At 40.0% G+C, this 20,845-nt stretch overlaps 1 protein-coding gene across 2 annotated transcripts in view; it reads right to left on the bottom strand.

Moving 5' to 3' along the window:
* Nucleotides 1-20,845, bottom strand: part of PLEKHA8 (pleckstrin homology domain containing A8) — a 56,791-nt gene that overhangs the window by 34,711 nt on the left and 1,235 nt on the right. For both annotated transcript variants that reach the window (XR_005527973.1, XM_039229875.1), the window contains exon 2: nucleotides 78-194. Coding sequence is in view for 1 of the 2 variants with exons in the window: in XM_039229875.1 (XP_039085806.1) it covers nucleotides 78-194 (117 nt within the window). In the remaining variant the exon portion in view is untranslated. The remainder of the gene's footprint in view (nucleotides 1-77; nucleotides 195-20,845) is intronic.

The raw sequence follows: 20,845 nt of genomic DNA, 5'->3' as shown, positions 1-20,845 counted from the left end.
ATGCAGAGGCCAGTCTTTTTTTTATTTTGAGGGGGAGACAAAGAAAAAGAAAACTTAGAAATGCGTTGTTTTCTCACCTTGGATTTCACAGACCGCCATTTGGATGCTCCCTTTGCAACCTTTCCAGGCATCTTCAGGAGAATCATAGTAGGACAATATCCCCCCACAGAGAAGGAACCATCGAGGCTGCCAACCTGAAAACAAAAGCAAGAGCACGGTCTCAATTACAGCCTGCATGTGAGGTGCCTCCCAGGACACAGGAACGGGACCTGATAAAGGAAGCTGGGTCCCAGCTCCAAGGAGCTTAAATTCCAGGAGAAATTCTAAGGGAAAGAAATAGGTTAGAAAATACCAGTATGCATGGTCTCATTTTTAAAATTAGAAACAAACTCCCATAGGGCCATATATTTTTAGTCACATAACGTATAGACGAAGTCTGCAAGGATCAGAAATATAGTCATGATTCTCAAGTTAATAGGGTTACCAATGACTTTTATTCCCTTTTTCCACTAATAAAGAACTAGTAATCTCTGATTTTAAAAATTTATTTTAATGTTTATTTTTGAGAAAAAGAGAGAGACAGCGAGCAAGCACAGGGAAGGCAGAATCTGAAGCAGGCTCCAGGTGTCAGCACAGAGCCTGATGTGGGGCTTGAACCTATGAACTGTGAGATCATAACCTGAGCCAAAGTCGAAGTCGGACACTCAACCAACTGAGCCAACCTGGCACCCATGATTTTTAATTTTTTTAAGATAAAAGACTGTTTCCTGAACATTATCATTTTTTTGGTATTTATTTATTTTTAAATGTTTATAGAGAGATATAGGCAGAGCACAAGTAGGCTTGAGGCTCTGAGCTGTCAGTACACAACCTGACGCGAGGGGCTTCAATTCATGGACCATGAGATCATGACCTGAGTCAAAGTCCGATCCTTAACCCAAGTGAACTACCCAGGCATCCCATGAACATGATCATTTTCATAATGCTTTCCTCTCAGATGGTTAAGAAAAATTATCCCAAACTTAGAAATAAGGCAAAGGTTATATTGCTCTGAAAGAGGACTTCAACCACCTCCATTTTGAGCTCAGTCAGTCGGTACTTTCTGATTAAGTTCTTTCTAGCTTATCTCTTAACTCAGGTAAAACACTAACACGGGCAAAGCCTCCGGTGATGGGAACTGAAACTACTTCCTCAAGCAACTGACTACTGCCCTGACTCCAGCAAGACACTGTGCGAATGACCCCAAGATAGTGACTGACCTGACTTGCACTGCCCAGCACAGGTACCCACCGACCTTTCCTCCACATTTTCCTTATGTAAGAAACCCACAAGTATTTTCAGCACTATGGAGACAGTCTTTGAGATACCAGTCCACTGTCTTCCCAGTGTGGGCCTCACTGAAATAAATTTCTTGTGTCACCACTACTCATCTCTGTCTTTGGATTTTGTCAGCAGTGAATGGCTGATCCTGGTCTGTTTGGGGCCCCAGGACCAGGTGCTCTTCCAATTCTGTGTCCTGCAGCCTTTTAAATGTCAGAGAGAGTTACAGAGTGCAAATAAGCCGGGGGGGGGGGGGGGGGGGGGGGGGGGGGGGGGCGCGCATATGAGCCTAGGAGAAGGTAACTGACTTATTACTTAGTACTTAGTACTGATCCACTGTAATGAAATAATCTTAAAACATCCAAGGGCTTAACGACTTTTACTTTGGAGAATTTCAGGAGACAAACCATATTTGGTTGAAATATACATCTTATCTAGTCCTCTTACCAATTTATATTCCAGGCAACCCAAACGTATTTGCTATATTCCTGCTTCTGGGCTTTTGCCTGAGCTGGATCTTCTTTCTAAAATGTCATCTCTGACTATTTCTGCATAAACCTTGTCAGTCTCCTCAGTCAGATATATATTTTTCTTTCTCTGAAATGCCATCGCCCTTTACGGATACATTTTTCTCATGAGACTTCTGTGGGGCTGAGGCAGAGAGAAGGCCAGTAAAAGCTTTGAGCAGAGCCCTAGGAGCTGATTAGGTACAAATGTCCTATGACTGATTCACACAAACCAAGAGGCCTGAGACCCAAGAAGGGCTGTGCTTCCAACCAGGTCAGAAAGCAGGAAAAGACCAGTGTCCCAGCTCAGTCAAGCAGGAAGAAGTCCTCCTTTCTCAGCCTTTTTATTCTATTTAGGTCATTGATTGATTAGATGAGAGCCACTCATATTGGGGAAGGCGATCAACTCAGTCTACCAATTCCAAAGTCAATCTCATCTAGAAACACATTCACAGACACACCCAGAAAGATGTTTGGCCAAATGTCCAGGCACCTCGTGGCCCAGGCACACTGACACATGAAATTAATCATCACATCATATGTTAACTAACTTGGATTTACATTTTTAAAAAAAAAATAAAATTAATCATCACACACCATCAATTTTAAGACATACTATTATTTTGTTTAACACAAGAAAATTAATCAATTTTGGCCATTAATCAAATGGCATGGCGCTGATTCTGCTTCCTGATTTCAGCTGCTGAAATGTGAAAAAAATGTCTACAAATCGAAAACCTGTGGCACTAAACTAGGTTTATCTTATAGTAATGTGAAAAAAGTGGAACAGCTCCCCCTCTCCCCCAACACACACACAAAGCACAGCTGCAGTTAGGTTTTGAAAGTTGCTGGTGAATCGTAATAGCAACTGAAACAGCACCTTCCCTGTAACAGGTTCTATATTTGCCTAGAAGTTATAATTATACTAGGGGAAGTTCTATATATTGTTATTTTATCCTGTAGTTTGTAACTATAAAAACCATGACCAGGGGCACCTGGGTGGCTTAGTCGGTTAAGTGTCCGACTTTCGCTTAGGTCATGATCTCGCGGTTCGTGGGTTCGAGCCCCGCGTCGGGCTCTGTGCTGACTGCCAGCTCAGAGCCTGGAGCCTATTTCAGTCTGTCACTCCCTCTCTCTCTGACCCTCCCCTGCTCACGCTGTCTCTCTCTCTCCTAGAAATAAATAAAACATTTAAAAAAAAAAAAAAAACCATGACCAAAAATAACTTTCCTTTAAAGCATAAAGTTACTGGAATTCAGAAGGCACATTAAGAGAGCACAGAAGTCTCATTCCTGTTATATGAAATTTAGAGGCAGAGCAAAGAGGAGTCCAGAGGAGGGCTGCGACGCACTGCTCTTCCGCAATGTCCATTTCCCAGGAAGCTCAGGTACACCTCAGAAATAACTGTATGAGAATGAAGAGGCCATTAATCCGCTTCCTGTTTCAAATTAATCTGCAGTTACTTTGACTGATGTGATGATTTCATATTTCAACTTGATGGGCTAAGGGATCCCCAGATAGCTGGTAAAACACTTTTTTCTAAGTTTGTCTGTGAGGGAGTCTCCGGTAGATATTAGCATTTGAATCAGCAGACTGAGTTGAGTGCCCTCATCAATGCAGGTGAGTATCATCCAACCCACTGAGGGCCTGAGTAGAACAAAAAGGCAGAGGAATGTAGAATCTGCTCTCTCTTCTAGATGACACATCCAACTTCTCCTGCCCTGGGACACTGGTGCCCTCAGGACTGTAGACTCAGATCTGGACTTAACACCATCCATCTCCCCAGTTCTCAGGCCTTTGAACTGAGGCCGAACTGCATCACCAGCTTTCTTGGTTCTCCAGCTTGCTGACAGCAGATCATGGGACTTCTCATTTTCCATAACTGCACGTGCCAATTCTTATAATAAGAGTCTTCATATAGGGGCGCCTGGGTGGCTCAGTCGGTTAAGCGGCCGACTTTAGCTCAGGTCATGATCTTGCGGTTCGTGAATTCGAGCCCCACATCGGGCTCTGTGCTGACAGCCAGCTCAGAGCCTGGAGCCTGCTTTGGTTTCTGTGTCTCCCTCTCTCTCTGCCTCACCCCTGCTCACGCTCTGTCTCTCTGTCCCTCAAAAATAAATAAATGTTAAAAAATTAAAAAAAAAAGAAATACTTAAAAAAAATAATCTCTTCATATATTACAAATACATGCATACATACATATATATATAATACATACACAATTATTTATACTATTGTATCTGTTTTTTTAAAGAAAAAATATTCAAGGTGACAAACAAGCAGATGAAAACTGTGGGTGTAACCAGTCCTTGATCCCTTAGATTACCATTGGATTAATCTCCTAGTCCAACCCCAGTAGCCGCCCCCCCCCCCACCCCCCACCCTTTTGGCCATTCTCTATTGGAGATGGACTGTGGTGTCAGCCAAACTCTCTGCTTGCAGGGGTTAGACAAGAAATTTCAATGAGCAAACAAAGGTTTTAGCTTATAGAAGTTACCTCTGCCAGGAATGAGGTAGGGAAATAAAAGTATTTAAATGCCAATTTCACATTGCACTATATTATTTCACTATAGAAGGTATAGTGGACATTTATTTTTGGCAACCTGGTATCCATGTTCTACATCTCTGTCACTGAACTTCTCCACACTCTATCCATGTAGCTTGTTGGGGGTTGGGGGGTGAGAGGCGCTGACTGGCGCCGGGTGGGGCATGTGATTCAGGCAGAGATGGAACTTCACAGCCCCTGTCCTCAATGATACACTCAGCAGCAGGCAAGTGAGCCAACCAGAGATAAACCAGGGACTTAGGCTGGGTCTGGAGAAAGGCGGAAAGAAGCGGAGACTGCCTCTTTTTGCTATGGTCTTGGAGATGTTTGCTGGAGCTGCCAGCAGTCATTCTGCTGCCACACGGGACCAAAATACGGTTCACCCACTGAGGGAATGGGAGGACCTGAGGGAGGCAGGAAAAGGAAGCACATCCAGATGGCAGTTTTGAACACGACAATAAGACCAAATTATACCCCTAGATAAGAACTTTTTCAGTTAAGTGAGCCAAATAGTGAGCCAATAAATATCCCTTTTTATAACTTCAAGCCTAAATTGGATTTATTCCTAAATAAAAGATTTACAAACTATCACATAATCAACTTCACTCAATGTCGAAAAACCAAAAGCACTTGACAAAATGTAATTATATCCTTTCACAAAAAAAAATTCTCAACAAACTAGGAAGAGAAGGGAACTTCTTCACCCTGATAAAGCATCTAAAAATCCCCCCACAATTAGCATACTTAATGACAAAAGACTGGAGGTATTTCCCCTGAGACAACATAAGGATGCTTCCTCTCCCTGTTTCTAATCAATATTTTATTGGAGGTCCTAGCCAGGGCAATTAGGGTAAAAAATGAAATAAAAGTTATCCAGATTGGAAAAGAAGAAGCAAATCTACCTCCATTTGTAGACATGCTCTTACAGATTTCAAAACAAAACAAAGCAAAAACCTAAGGAGTTCAATTAAAAAAAACTCTTAGAATAAATAAATTCAGTAAGGTTGCAAGATAGAAGACCAATATACGTATACTAACTGTATTTCTAAACATTTGCAATGAACTGAAAAGTGAAATTAAGGAAACAGTTCCTTTAACAATAAAATCAAAAAGAATGATAGTTAGAAATAAACTCAACAGTTCATAGCAGCACTCTCAACAATAGCCAAAACATGGAAAAGGCCTAAGTGTCCATCAACGGACAAATGGATTAAGAAGATGTGGTTTATCTATACCATGGAATACTAGATGGCAATGAAAAAAAATGAAATCTGGCCATGTATAGCAACATGGATGGACCTTGAAGGGTGTTATGCTGAGTGAAATAAGTCAGGCAGAGAAGGACAAATAGCATATGTTTGCACGTATAGGAGGATTAGGAGGAACTTCCAAGGGGGAGAAGAAGGGGGGAAATGGTGGGGGAAAGGGAGAGAGGCAAACCATGAGAGACTCTTGAATGCTGACAAAAACTGAGAACTGATGGATGTAGGGGGAGGGGGGATGGGCATGGAGGAGGGCACTCGTGGGCATGAGCACTGGGTGTTATGTGGAAACTAATTTGACAATAAACTATTTGTAAAAAAAAAAAGAAAGAAAGAAAAGAAATAAACTCAACAAAAGAAGTATGAAGCCTATACTCTGAAAACAATAAAACATTATTCAAAGAAATTAAAGACTAGAAGATCATTATTCCAAAATTCTACCAGCTTGTTCTTTTCTCACACAGTGCAATATCTTTTTATACTTAATCTATACTTCATTGACGGCAACTGTTTGCAAAATTCACTTTATTCAGCTCAACTAATGTTGAACAGTATGGATTTTTTTCAATGAGCATAGTTTTCTTGAAAAAATGTACACGTATTTGGATCTAAAATAGCATAGCTCAGGTTACCTTCATACTATAGTTTCTTCCTTTTTAATTTCACAACAACCATTTTAAAATCAAAATTTCTAGAGATGTTCTTATTCCTTTAAAAATCAAAACCAAAAAGTGATTACTTGTGAGTCACACCTATGTCTAAAAACTACTGTAACCTCCCTTACTCAGCAGACTTGTGACAAGTAACTCATCCAAACAGATCGCTAAAAACAGCTGTACTCCATTAAAAAGACACTTAAATTCTTCTTTTCAAAGATTTTATTTTTAAGAAATCTCTACCCCCAACATGACACCTGAACTCACAACCCCGAGATCAAGAATCACATGCTCTGCTGACTTAACGCTTAAATTCTTAAAAATATTTTAAAATTTACATGTAGTGAAATTTCTTCTTCGGTTAACAGTTCTGAGTTTTGACAAATGCATAATCCTCTAACAACCATCATAACAAATACAGAAAAATTCCATTACTTCCCCTCAAAATTCCCTTGTGATGTGCCTTTGTAGTCAAGCCCTCTCCATACACCCTACCCCTGGCCAACCACTCTTGTGTTTTCATTTTGGTGGAAAACATTTTGCAATTTTCTTGAAGACTTCCTCTTTGACCCACGGATTACTCAGAAGCATCTTGTTTAATTTCCTAATATTTGGGGATTTCCCACATCTTTCTATCATTGATTGCTAGTTTACTTCTGATAACGACAGGAGCATTCTTTTCAACTGGACAGGGTTTCTACTATAGCCCAGAGTATAACTGATCTTAGTGAATGTTCCAGGTGCATTTGAAAAACATACAGTATTCAGCTGGGGTTCGAGGGATCACTCTGTAAATGTCAATGAGGTCAAGTGAGTTGATAGTGCTCAGATCTCTGTATCTTCGGATGATTTACCGCCTACTTGTTTGATGGACTACTGACAGAAGAATGTTGAAGTTTCCAAGGAAAATTGTAAATTTATTTCTTTCAGTTCTATCAGTTTTTGCTTCATAGATTTAGATGTTCTGGTTTTAGATATATACACACTTAAGATTCCCATATCTTTTTGATGAATTAACTCTTTAATAATTACACAGGGTCTTCCTTTTCCCCTGCAATTTTCTCTGTTCTGAAATCTACCTTGTCTGATATTAATATAGCCAATTCAGCTTTTGATTAGTGTTTCCATGGTACCTTTCCCTTTTATTTTTTTAATATTTTAAAAGACTTTAATTTTTTGGCAGTTTTAAGTTTAAAACAAAACTGAGAAGAAGGTGTAGAGACTCCCCATAAGCCCCCTGACCCATACCATAATCTTTCCCATTATCAACATCACTCATCAGAATGGTACATCTTTTTACTATTTATATTGACACATAATAATCACCCAGAGTCCATAGTTTATCTCAATGTTCACTTTTTTTTTTTTTAATGTTTTTCATTTATTTCTGAGAGAGAGAGACAGCATGAGCAGGGGAGGGTCAGAGAGAGAGAGAGACAGAGAATCTGAAACAGGCTTCAGGCTCTGAGCTGGCTGTCAGCACAGAGCCCGACGAGGGGCTTGAACCCACAAACTATGAGATCATCACCTGAGCCTAAGTCAGACGCTTAACTGACTGAGCCACCCAGGAGCCCCACAATGTTCACTCTTCCTGCTGTATACTTTATGGGTTTGGACAAATGTATAATATGTATCCATCATTATTCATTTCCCACCACAACCCCTCCATCCCACACAGCAACCACTCATCTTTTTATTGTCTCCAGAGTTTCCTCTTTTCCAGAATGTCACATAATTGTAATCATTCAGTATGTAGCCTTTTCAAACTGGCTTCTTTCACTTAGTAATACGGATTTAAGAATCTTTCATGCCTTTTCATGGCTTGACAGCTCACTTTTTTAAAGCAATGAACAAGGTTCCCTTGCCTGGGTGTACCACAGTTTATCTGTTAACCTACTGAAAGGCATCTTGTTGCTTCCAAGTTTTGCTATTACGAACAAAGTTGCTATAAAGATCCTTGTGCAGGCTTTTGTGTAGTAAGTTTTTTAGTCCTTTGGGTAAAATTTAGCGACTGCAGGGGCGCCTGGGTGGCTTAGTCGGTTTAGCGTCTGACTTTCGCTTAGGTCATGATCTCGCGATTCGTGGGTTCGAGCCCTGTGTCGGGCTCTGTGCTGACTGCCAGCTCAGAGCCTGGAGCCTGTTTCAGAGTCTGTGACTCCCTCTCTCTCTGACCCTCCCCTGTTCACGCTGTCTCTCTCTCTCCTAGAAATAAAATAAAACATTTAAAAAATTTTTTAAAAAAATTTAGCGACTGCAAACTTTCTACTAAAGTGGCTGGCTGTGCATTTTGTATTGTAAAGCAATTTGTGAGAACTCCTAGCATTTGTGGTGTGTTTGAGATTTTGCTATTCTAATAGGTATGTAGTGGTTCTCAATGTTGCTTAAATCTGCCATTTCCATGATGACATGATATGAAGTTACTTTTTATAAGTTCATTTGCCATCCATATATCTTCTTTGGTAAGGTGTCTGTAAAGGCCTTAGGCTCATTTTTTTTCAATCTAATAATTTATTTTTTATAATTTACATCCAAGTTAGCACATGGTGCAACAATGATTTCAGGGGTAGATTCCTTAAGCCCTTTACCCATTTAGCCCACCCCCCTTCCAAAACCCCTCCCGTAATCCTCTGTTTGTGCTCTATATTTAAAGTCTCTTTTGTTTGGTCTTCCTCCCTGTTTTTATATTATTTTTGCTTCCCTTCCCTTATGTTTACCTGTTCTGTATCTTAACGTCCTTATATGAGTGAAATCATACGATATTTGTCTTTCTCTAATTTCACTTAGCATAATACCCTCTAGTTCCATCCACGTAGCTGCAAATGGCAAGATTTCATTCTTTTTGACTGCTGAGTACATCTTCTTTATCCATTCATCCATCAATGGACATTTGGGCTTCTTCCATACTTTTGCTATTGTCAATAGTACTGCTATAAATATTGGGATGCATGTGTCCCTTTGAAACAGCACAACTGTATCCTCTGGATAAATACCTAGTAGTGCAATTGCTGGGTCATAGGGTAGTTCTATTTTTAATTTTTTGAGGAACCTCCATATTGTCTTCCAGAGTGGCTGCACCTGTTTGCATTCCCACCAGCAGTGCGAAAGAGATTCTCTTTCTCTGCATCCTCACCAACATCTGTTGTTGCCTGAGTTGTTAATGTTACCACTCTGACAGGTGTGAGGTGGTATCTCGATGTGGTTTTGATTTGTATTTCCCGGATGATGAGTGATGTTGAGCATTTTTTCATGTGTTGGTTGGCCATCTGGATGTCTTCTTTGGAGAAGTGTCTATTCATGTCTTTTGTTCTTAGGCTCATTTTTATGTTGGTTTTCTTATTGCTGAGTCTTAAGAGTTTTTGTATATTTTGGATAACAGTCCTTTTATCTGATGTCTTTCACAGGTATTTTCTCTGTGAAGTTTCTTCTAATTCTCTTGATACTGTCTTTCACAGAGCCAGTTTTTAATTGTAATGAAGTCCAGTTTACTAATTATTTCTTTCATGGAATGTATCTTTGGGATTATATCTAAAAAAGAATAGGCGCGCCTGAGTGGCTCAGTCAGTTAAGCATCTGACTTCAGCTCAGGTCATGATCTCAGGGTTTGTTGAGTGCAAGCCCCACATTGGGCTCTGTGCTGACAGCTCAGAGCCTGGAGCCCGTTTTGGATTCTGTGTTTCCCTCTCTCTCTGCTCCTCTCCTACTTGCACTCTGACTCTCTCTCCTTCAAAAATAAATAATTAAAAATTTTTTTAAATAAATAAAAAGTCATAAAAATTTTCCAAGGTCATCAAGGTTTTCTCCTATGTTATCTTCTAGGAGTTTTACAGTTTTGTGTTTTACATTTAGGTCCATGATCCATTTTGAGTTAATTTTGGTGACAGCTGTTAGGTCTGTATCTAGATTAATATTTTCTGCATGTGGATGTCCAGTTGGTTCAGCACTATTTGTGGAAGAGACTATCTCTGCTTCATTGTATTGTCTTTCTCTGTCAAAAATCAGTTTATTTTATTTATGTGGGTCTGCTTCTTGGCTATTTTTTCACCCAATGATTTGTCTTTTCTTTTACCAATACCACACATTGTTGATTACTATAGCTTTACAGGAAGTTTTTAAGTCAGGTAGCATCAATCCTTCAACTTTGTTCTCCTTCAAGACAGTGTTAGCTACTCTGGGTCTTTTGCTTCTCCAAATGACTTTTGGAATCAATTTGTTGACATCCATAAAATAATTTCTTGGGACTTCAGACTGGGATTGCATTGACTTTATAGATCAAGTTGGGAAAAACTCACAACTTGACATTATTGAGTCTTCCCACACACGAACATGGAATATCTCTTCATTTATTTAGTTTTTCTTAGATTTCATTCTCCAGTTTTGTAGTTTTCCTCATGCAGGCATTATACATATTTTGTTAGGTTTATACCTAAGTATTTCATTTTTGGGGTTTAAATGTAAATGGTACTGTGTTTGAAATTTCAGATTCCACTCGTTCATTGTTAGTATACAGGACAGCAATGGTTGCTTATTAGTTCCACTTTTTGGTTAGTTGTTTCAGATTGTCTACATAGGCGATCATGTCACCTATGAACAAAGACAGTCTTATGTCTTCCTTCCAAATCTGTATGCTTCTAATTTCCTTTTCTTGCCTTACAGTATAAGCAAGGGCTTCCAGTGTGATGTTAAAAAGAATATAAAAGGAGACATCCTTGTTTTATACCTGATTTTAGTGTGAAAGTTTCTAGTTTCTCACAATAAAGTATGATACTAGCTGTAGTGTTTTTTTTTAATATTTATTTTGGGGAAAGCACAAGTGGGGGAGGGCCAGACAGAGGGGGATAGAGGACCAGAAGCAGACTCTGCTGGCAGGCTGACAAGCAGTGAGCCCACTGTGGGGCTCAAATTCACGAACTGTGAGATCATGACCTGAGCCAAAGTCAGACACTCAACTCAGTCACTCAGTGCACCTTAGCTCTAGATTTTTGAAAAGTACTCCTTAAAACTTCTCCTCCATTCCTAGTATACAGAGTTTCTATCATGAATGGTGATTTGCTTAATGGTTTTTCTAACTATTGATATGATCATGTGATTTTTCTTTTTTAGTCCGTTGATAGAATGGATTACATTCATGAATTTTCAAATGTTGAACCAGCCTTGCACATCTGGGATAAATTCTAACTGGTTATGCTGTACAATTCTTTTTATACACTTCTGGATTCAATTTGCTGATATTTTGTTGAGGATTTTTGCATCCCTGTTCGTATATCCTTTCATTCTTAATCTGTATCTTTATATTTAAAGTAAGATCTCAAAGGCAGTTTATAGTTTGGTCTTGTTTTCCATTCTATCGACAATCTGTGTCTTTTACTTGTTTAGAGCACTTAGAGTTAATATCAACATAGGTAGAATTAGGGCCACTGCTCTATTAATTTTCTGTTTCTTGTTTTGTTTTTGGTTCCTTTGTTCGTCCCTTTCCTGACATTTGGATTATATGATTCCATTTTATCTGCTCAATCTTCTGCTGTATCTCTTGGTGTGTTTTTCATTAAGTTGCTCTAGGGCTTAAGAAATAGACATCTAACTTTTCAGCCTATTTAGAATTAATATTTTACCATTTCAAGTAAAATATGCAAATCTAAAACCAAAGAAATCCTTTTAGCTGTTATATTATAGTTATTGTATATATCACGTCCACATACAACGAACACTCCCCCCCAATGAGGTTATAATTTTTGCCTCCAACAGTCACACACGTATCAACTTAAGAGAAGCAAAAGAGTCTATTACATTTACACAGATATAATTTATAATTTTTGTTGCTTGTTCTTTAATCCTGATGTTTTATGTTTCTGTGGTATCATTTCTCTTTAGCTTCAAGAACTGCTTTTAACATTTTAATTTTCCTTCATCTAAGGATGTTTTCATTTTGCCTTAACTCTTAAACTGTCTTCTAGCCTCCACATTTTCTGGTAAGAAATCCCAGACATTGAAACTGTTTCCCTATTGTACTGTATCTTTCTACTCTTGCTGCTTTTGAGTTTTGTTTTGTTTCTTTAGTTTTCAGCAGTTTCATTATATATGGTATGTCTTTGAGTTTACACTGCTTGGAGTTTGATGAATATCTTGAATTTGAAATGTGTAGCATTTGCCCCAATTTGAGAAGTTTTCAGTTATTACTTTTTAAGACTATTTTCTTCACCAATGTCTTACTCCTCACCCTTCTTCTTTCTCCAATGACTAAATGTTAGATGTTTTGTTCTTGTCCCCCATGTCACTGAGGTTTTTACTTTTCTTTTTTTGAGGTATAACTGACATTTAACATCAACAATAGGATTTATGTATATATTGCAAAATGATCACCACAATAAGTATAGTTAACATTTATTACCACATTGAGTCAAAAATTTATTTTCTTCTAATGAGAACTTTTAAGATTTACTCTCTCAGCAACTTTCAAATATACAGCATAGTATTACTAACTATAGTTACTGGGCTGTATGTTATATCCCCAGGACTTATATGTAAGTAAAGGTTTGTATCCCTAAGGTTTTATTTATTTTTTTCCTCCTCCATTTTTTTCCTCTGTTCTTTAGACTGGATAATTTCTACTGACTTATGTTCAAGTTCACTGATTCTTTCCTGGGTAATCTATATTTCACTGAGCCCATCTACTAAGTGATGTTTTTAAAAATATTGATATCATACATTTTAGTTCTAAAATGTCCATTTAGCCCTTTTTAGTATTTTATATTTCTCTGCAAAGAATCTATACCTTTCCACGTGTTTCAAGAGTGTTCATCTTTACCATGGTGGTTGTTAAGGTTTGTCTTCTCTCCCCAGTCTGCTTGCTATTATTTACTTTTCAGAGTTCCGAGGTGCTTGAGTACTTTGTTCAGTGGGAGAGAGACTATAGTGAACTTACTCCATCTTGGCCCAGTAACAATACTCTTAAGTAGAGCTAGTAAGATACCCACTAAGTGAAATGTTAACTTTATGCTGGGGTACTTCCCTCACCTATAAACCGATCGTAGTTTCTTCAGAACTTCTACCAATTAAATGTTATGGGAAACCAGAAGATTACAATCTTATTGTTTAACAGAAAATAAAAACACGATAAAAAAAAAAACTTGAACACACTGTGAATTTTTAAAAATCCATAATGAAATACTGCTGTTTAGAAATGCAGAAAAACCCAAGAGGCATTTAAATCTCTTCTGGAAAATTAAGCCAAAAGTAAAGAAAAAAAATGAAGGAAAGGTGCTTCTTCATCAAGCATAAGAGGAAAACACTAGTGTCCATAATCAAATGGGAACAGAAGAGAAGAAGCAAAAGGGCTGAATTTGACTCTAACTTCTTTGGCTTTAATTTCCTTTTCTACAGAATTATAGCATCAGTTCAATAGTCTCTTTCAGCTTTCAAAACCTGTAAACTTCTACCTTAATAAAAAAGTTAACAGGAAACTCAATTCTTTCACAGAATCTATTTCAGGAGAAATTAACTAGTCAAGAAAGATTAAATTTCTTCACAGGATTAACAATCTTTCTGAAGTGGAGAGTCAAGGCTTAATTTGTTCACCATAAATTAATGGTTGCTGTGTTCATAACCCATATACAGTATATGACGGTTATAGTACATCATGTTGTAGGTATTTTATAGATATGTTAATTGTGTGAAAATCTGTCATGTTTAAATTGAAGCAAAGCACAGTTACTCAGCCCTGACCTCCACAGTCCGGTGTTTTCCATGTCCAGCTACGGGCACTCTGCCATATGCTGCCTCATCAGGACCCCTCCCCAGAGCTCAGCGTTCCTAGGGGAGCCCCAGACAGCACAGTGGATAACGAGGCTGTGCGCTCTTCTGCCAGGTCAGTCATGAGAGTTTCGCTGCAGCTGGGAAGGAGGGAGGAAGAGACATCCCTAATAGTAACAGATAATAACCAAGCACTAGCTAAATTACAGGCTTCTTAATTTACCATTAATTAATGCACAAAGCATTTTTTCGGCAGTTATAATTTGCCAGGCTTGGAGATGTAGAGAGAAGACGATCCCAGCCTTCAAGGAGTGACAGTCTACTGGGGAGTCAGGCATGCAGATGGTGAGGAGACTATAATAATTACAATATATTATATCAAATTCTCTTTATTTTTTTTTAATGTTTTATTTATTTCTAGGAGAGAGAGAGAGACAGCGTGAGCAGGGGAAGGTCAGAGAGAGAGGGAGTCACAGACTGAAACAGGCTCCAGGCTCTGAGCTGGCAGTCAGCACAGAGCCCGACGCAGGCTCGAACCCGCAAACCGCGAGATCATGACCTAAGCGAAAGTCGGACGCTTAACCGACTAAGCCACCCAGGCGCTCCTCAAATTCTCTTTAGAACTTTCTATTGGAGACTGCTGTACGTTATCTCTGTTGTGTGGATATCTGTTATATTTATTTGTTTGGGCAATGTTTCTCATATGTTCCACCATCACCTTACTCAAGAAAATAGGAAATGTTGGTTCAAGTCCAGACTCATAACATCTAGATGTGTCATCTTGAGCATGCCGCTTAATTCCTCTGGGCACTATTTTCCAATCTGTAACCTGAGAGAGATGGATGAAGCTGAGTATCTAAGGTTTAACATGTTATCTTCCTTCTGATTATAACGTCACTCTTAACTAACCCAGCATCCTCTTACTACCCCAGCTCCAAACCTGAGGGCCACTTCCTGCCCCATTCCTCCAGGTCAGTCACTAAGTCTTTCCCAATCACCCTCTGTACCACTCTTGGCTTCAGTGTTACACTGTGCCCATGTTGAGGCATATGGTGTAAAATCATGAAAAGGACACAAAGTCAGCCAGACCTGGCTCAAGGTGTATTTGCTGTGTGATTCTAAGTCAATTATTTATCTTATGAGCCTTGGTTTATTCATCTGTAAAATGGAGAATACTGCCTCCCCCCTCCCCTTCCATCATCATTTTGTTCCTGTTATTTTAGCTTTCCCTCCTCCCTTATCACGTTTTAGCTAGCTGAATCTTCCTGACGTATTGCTTTTACCTGTTCTTTCTTCCTCTTCAGAAACCCCAAGTGACTCCCCACCAATTCGAAACTCTCAGGTGTGGCTTGGTTTAGTAATCTAATCCTATTCCATGAGGTACCTGGGTGGCTCAGTCAGTTAAGCATCCGATTTCAGCTCAGGTCACGATCTCACGGTTCATGAGTTTGAGGGCCACACCAGGCTCTGTGCTGAGAGCTCAGAGCCTGGAGCCTGCTTCAGATTCTGTGTCTCCCTCTCTCTACCCCTCCCCTGCTCACACTCTGTGTCTCTCACTCTCTCAAAAATAAACAAACATTAAAAAAAAAAAATCTAATCCGATCCCAACAACATCCCTGTATTTCCTCCTGCTGTCAGGAAAAAACTCTCCTTCTTAGTCCCGATGGTTTCCTCACTGAAGGTCACTTCTGTTCCCTCATCTTCCCCTTCTGTCCAGGTCAATCCCACCCACCTGTTGGTCCCACCTGCTCCATGAAGTTTTCCCTGACCATGCCTGAAAAAGGATTCCTACATCCTTCCTCCCTTTCTCCCTTCTTCCTTCCCAAGGATTCTTACATTTTTCTTGACAAAGGCATGCCTGTCTCTTTAGACCAGGTTTATACCTTATTCATATTCTTACTTTCTTCTCTATATAACTTCTGGCTGCTTACACTGGCTTCAGAAGATGAAGGGCTGGTCTCCATCCAAGTCGTATATACTGACCAGTAGAAGCAGAAAAGCAAAAGGGCCTTTGTGATGTCAACCTGGATGACCAAAGACTTTAATGTTCCAACCTGTCAGGGATGCTCCAAATTTGCCTTTAAAATTCCAATAAAGACACCAGAGGATGATAGGTAAGAGCTAACCCCTGCACCTAGGGACCAGCTAAATGCAATGTGGCTCTTCTGAACTTTGTCAAGCCATAGCCTTGAAGCAACCATGTAAAGGCTTAAGGGGCAAACTCATGAATGCATTGAATTTAGAAAGGCATTTTTCATAGTTAAGAACAAGGATCATGTCTTACTCAAAACAGTATCCCAAATATCCACACAGGGTCTAGTAAGAACTTGATGTTAGTGTTCCACTCATTCGCAGTGAATGAATGACTGACTGATTGGGGGCTATGAGACCGTGTTAAAAGCACTCTGTAAATACACTAAAAACTACCTAGCATACTTTAAATGGGTGAAATTTATGATGGGTGAATTATTATCTCAATAAAGATGTTAAAACAACAGCAAGACAAAATGCTGATCGGTGGTTATGAGACCATGAGAATCCTGCTCTGGATCACTCAAGTTCCAGATGTCCTTTTGGTACTGTACACACAGCACAGACGTATATGGGAAAGAGTCACCTTCCTCCACCTGGGTTAGGGGGCAGTAAGCAGAATCCTAGCACCTCCTCAGACAATCATCTGGTCAGCATGATGCAAGCTTCTGTTATTTCTGGAATGCAGTACTGCAGTATGCTGGGTCCTAACCTGCTGGCTGGGCCCACGGAGCCTCAGCTGGATAGAGCTCAGGGCAGCGGCCCTCCTGTTTGCTGGATGGGCAGGGAAGACACCTAAAATGGCAAAGCAGAAAGCTCACAGCACAGCTGAGAGAACTTCCCTGTGACAAAGCATATGCACAATACTGAACAAAGTCTTCCTCACTCCTGAACTCCTCCCTTCCTCCAACCCCCAAATGGAGTCTGCTATTCTAGGTCAACATATTTTAAATATAGGTGCATTATGAATCAGCTCGAATTATATAATGATCAAGCAGGAAGGACCTTTCAAAGTATTACGTAATGGAGCAATGGCTCTGGAGCCACTTACTAACTTTGTGACCCTGGGCCAGTTCCTTCACCTTTCTGTGTCTCAATATCTTCATCTGGAAAATGGATGTGAAGACTAAATGAGTTAATACATGGAAAATGTTTAGAATAGTGCCTGAAACATTGCTAAATCTTTTACTATTTTTATAATTATTAACTGGTAAATCTCATCATTTTTATGGAGGAAGTCGTTAAGCTCCAAATGGTAAAGTGACTCTGAAGCTGGCAGTGACAGAGCTGGTATCAGATTTTAGGTCTCTTCGACACCTCAATTATGGTTCTACTGCAGAGTATTAACTTACAACCGAGCATGTATACTATTCCTTGACCAACTTTTAGGGCTTAAAAGATACGAATAACAAACCTACAACACCTAGCTCTATGTTTCACACAATATAGGGATTTGTGAAATGTTTGATCTATTTCTTTTCATTCCAGGTTTAATCTTCTAACATCAGAAGACAAAGTGTGGCACTAAATTCCAGACTGTCCAATGTTCTGACGTTTAAAAAGTAGGATGGCTCAGGGGTGTTAAAGAAAGTACACGTAAGTTCTCTCTCTTTCGTTTTCCTTTTTTTTTTTTTTAACATTTTTATTTATTTCTAGGAGAGAGAGAGAGACAGCGTGAGCAGGGGAGGGTCAGAGAGAGGGGGAGATACAGACTCTGAAACAGGCTCCAGGCTCTGAGCTGGCAGTCAGCACAGAGCCCAGCGTGGGGCTCGAACCCATGAACCGCGAGATCATGACCTAAGCGAAAGTCGGACGCTTAACCGACTAAGCCACCCAGGCGCCCCTTTCAGTTTCCTTTTAAGGAGCACAGGGTACCTGTGTATGCCTAGTGTATTAGGAAAAGAGACTGCTTCTATTTTTTTAGTACTACACTCATGCAAGCAGTTTAAATGCTATTCTCTGGGTTTGATGATGTTTCAAACTTTCAGTAAATGACACCTACCAGTTTAATTAAAGAGGCAAGAGAAACTCACAAAATAACTACAGCATTTGGCAAAGCACGATAAATGCAATCAAAGTTAAGTGTTTAAACACCCTCATCATTTCCTCTCTTTCACATACTCCAACCATTCCAGCATAAGAGACCCCGCGGGGGCCTTTCAAGCTTCCTAACCACCCCTGCAGCCTTGTGGGAGCCTCCCTCCGAGCTCTGCAGCCTTTCAGGTCTTCCTTCCTTGCCTCACTCACTGGTCTCTATCCTGCTTTACGGCTTTCATACCAACATTCTCTGTAGCTAAAAAGTTCTTCCTCACAGCCTCCAATTGCACCTCTGCTTGCCTCGCCAACAAGCTAGCTTCTATTTATCCTTCAGGTTCAGCTTAAGTCTTTTCTTCAGAGAAGCCTCCCAGTGACCCAAATTAGCTGGTCTCCTCCCTCTCTCCCAGTTCACACACACTTGGAACATGTTTCTAAGTACTTCCAATAAATGTCTTTCTCCCCCATCAGACTGTAACCTCAAGGAAGGCAGGGACTGTGTCTGTCTTGTTCAATGTTGCTTGCCCTGTGCCTAACATAGTAGTGCCCAGCACACAGTAGGTGGTGAATGAAATTAACAATATCTTTCAAGCATTAAAATGATCAGCTAATAAACTGATTTCCTAACTTTTTGACAAAGGCTTCCCATATCAAGCTGTGGGCATGACAAAATTAAACAAACAGGTATAACCATTTAGAGAAAAATTCAGAATGCACAAACACTATGGCTGGGATTAGATGTATTTTAAAATTACTGTGTGCAAAAACCCTAAGGAAAAATGTTACTTTTTAAAAAAAGTTTATTTATTTATTTTGAGAGAGAAAAAGAGAGAGAGTACAGGGGAAGGGCAGAGAGAGAGGGAGGAGAGACTCCCAAGCAGGCTCCATGTTACCAGTGAGAGCCTGATGCTGGGCTCGATCTCATGAACCATGAGATCATGACCTGAGCTGAAATCAAGAGTCGGACTCTTGGGCTGCCTGAGTGGCTGAGTCAGTTGAGCATCCGACTTTGGCTCAGGTCATGATCTCACGTTTGTGGGTTCGAGCCCCGTGTTGGGCTCTGTGCTGAAAGCTTGGAGCCTGCTTTGGATTCTGTGTCTCCCTCTCTCTCTGCTCCTCCCCTGCTTGCACTCTGTCTCTGTCAAATAAAATAAAATGTTAAAAAAAAAAAAAAAAAAAGAGTCAGATGCTTAACCAACTGAGCCACCCAGGCGACCCAAAAAAATGTAACTTAAAAACAAGCTTCAGAAGAAGAAAAAGTAGTAATGTCTTCATCTAAGCTTGTCATTAACAGTCACACTATGCTCTTTCTTTCGGGAGACTAACTCACATTGGAGGGTGGAAGAAACAGGAATGTGTTCCTCCTAGACTATACCATTTCTTTCCAAAGTAAATTTATCTCCTGATGAAAGACTGTGCTGAAAAATAATTCTAAGGATATCCAGGAAAAGTACCCAATGGTATGATGGGCTTCTATGAACACAAAGCCCACAATACGGTGGCATGTGGGTCAAGGGAACAAGCAACATCATGTAAGGACAGCTGCCTCTGGCAATGGCTCCAGCCTCCCCTTTTTAGGGCTTCCACCCTGGTACCACTTGCAGAATTAACTTCTCCTCCTTGGGGCAGAAAAAAGGAGACTCTTTTCCAACTGGACAGATGGTATAGGCATCACATGATAAAGATTCCAAAGGATCCTTCTAGAGAAATTCTGCTGTATTGAAAGACACATAAAAACAGTCAGGGGGAAAACAACTAGGAAACAGGTATTACACACATAGACTAAACTTTCTATATAAAGGAGGATGAGAGGAAGAAAAGTGAGGCCCTCCCCCCAGAAAAGGCAGGTGATGGGGGTGGCAGAAAAGAAGGAAGAGAGGAGGAATGTTCAAGATGAAACAAAAAAGTTAAAAAGGTAAAAGACCAGGCACTAAATTTCACTCAAGGACTTAAGATCCGTACATCTCAGGCCTCAGAGATGCCTCAAAGAAAAATTACCTGATCAAGCATGTTCCCTTTAGATTAGAAGGCTGTTAACCAGCCTCGGACATTCACCAAAGCCCAGCCATAAGTTACCCACACCTAATTTAATCATCTGACATCAAAGAAAGTCTTCAAAACCAAAGGCCAGGCCTTCTAAAGCCCCTTTCTTCGCTCTGTCTTCACTAATGAATATAAGAAAAATAAACAACTCACTTCTAACCACAGTCTGCAAAAGGAAGAGATTTTGGGTACAGCCAACAGGTGTACTTTTGGCTGTACTGTGTAACATCATCAAAGTCACTATTCCAACTGATCCTCCCAGAGACATCAGTCCTTAAACTACCCTAGAGCATGACGACGCTAAAATATTCAAATAATTTTCCTGTCCTGGGGCGCCTGGGTGGCTCAGTTGGTTGAGCGGCCAACTTCGACTCAGGTCATGATCTCACAGTTCATAAGTTTGAGCCACGCATCGGGCTCTGTGCTGACAGCTGAGCCTGGAGCCTGCTGTGGATTCTGTGTCTCTCTCTTTCTCTCTCTCTGCCCCTCCCCTGCTTGAGCTCTGTCTCTCAAAAATAAACATTTAAAAAAGTTTTTAAAAACTGTCCTGTTCTATCAAAGGATGGGAAAATATATCTCCCCAACTATAAGAGATACTGAGGCTACTTCAAATACACTGCTATGAAAATTAAAAGCGCCCAGCTCATTCTCCATAATAAAGTTTAATTCTAAAATGGTGCCTAACACAGCTGCGAGCATGCA

The sequence above is a fragment of the Hyaena hyaena genome, unplaced genomic scaffold (assembly GCF_003009895.1).
Source record: "Hyaena hyaena isolate Hyena2069 unplaced genomic scaffold, ASM300989v1 scaffold_40, whole genome shotgun sequence".
NCBI lineage: Eukaryota > Metazoa > Chordata > Mammalia > Carnivora > Hyaenidae > Hyaena > Hyaena hyaena.
This window is presented reverse-complemented; position numbering and strand designations above follow the sequence as displayed.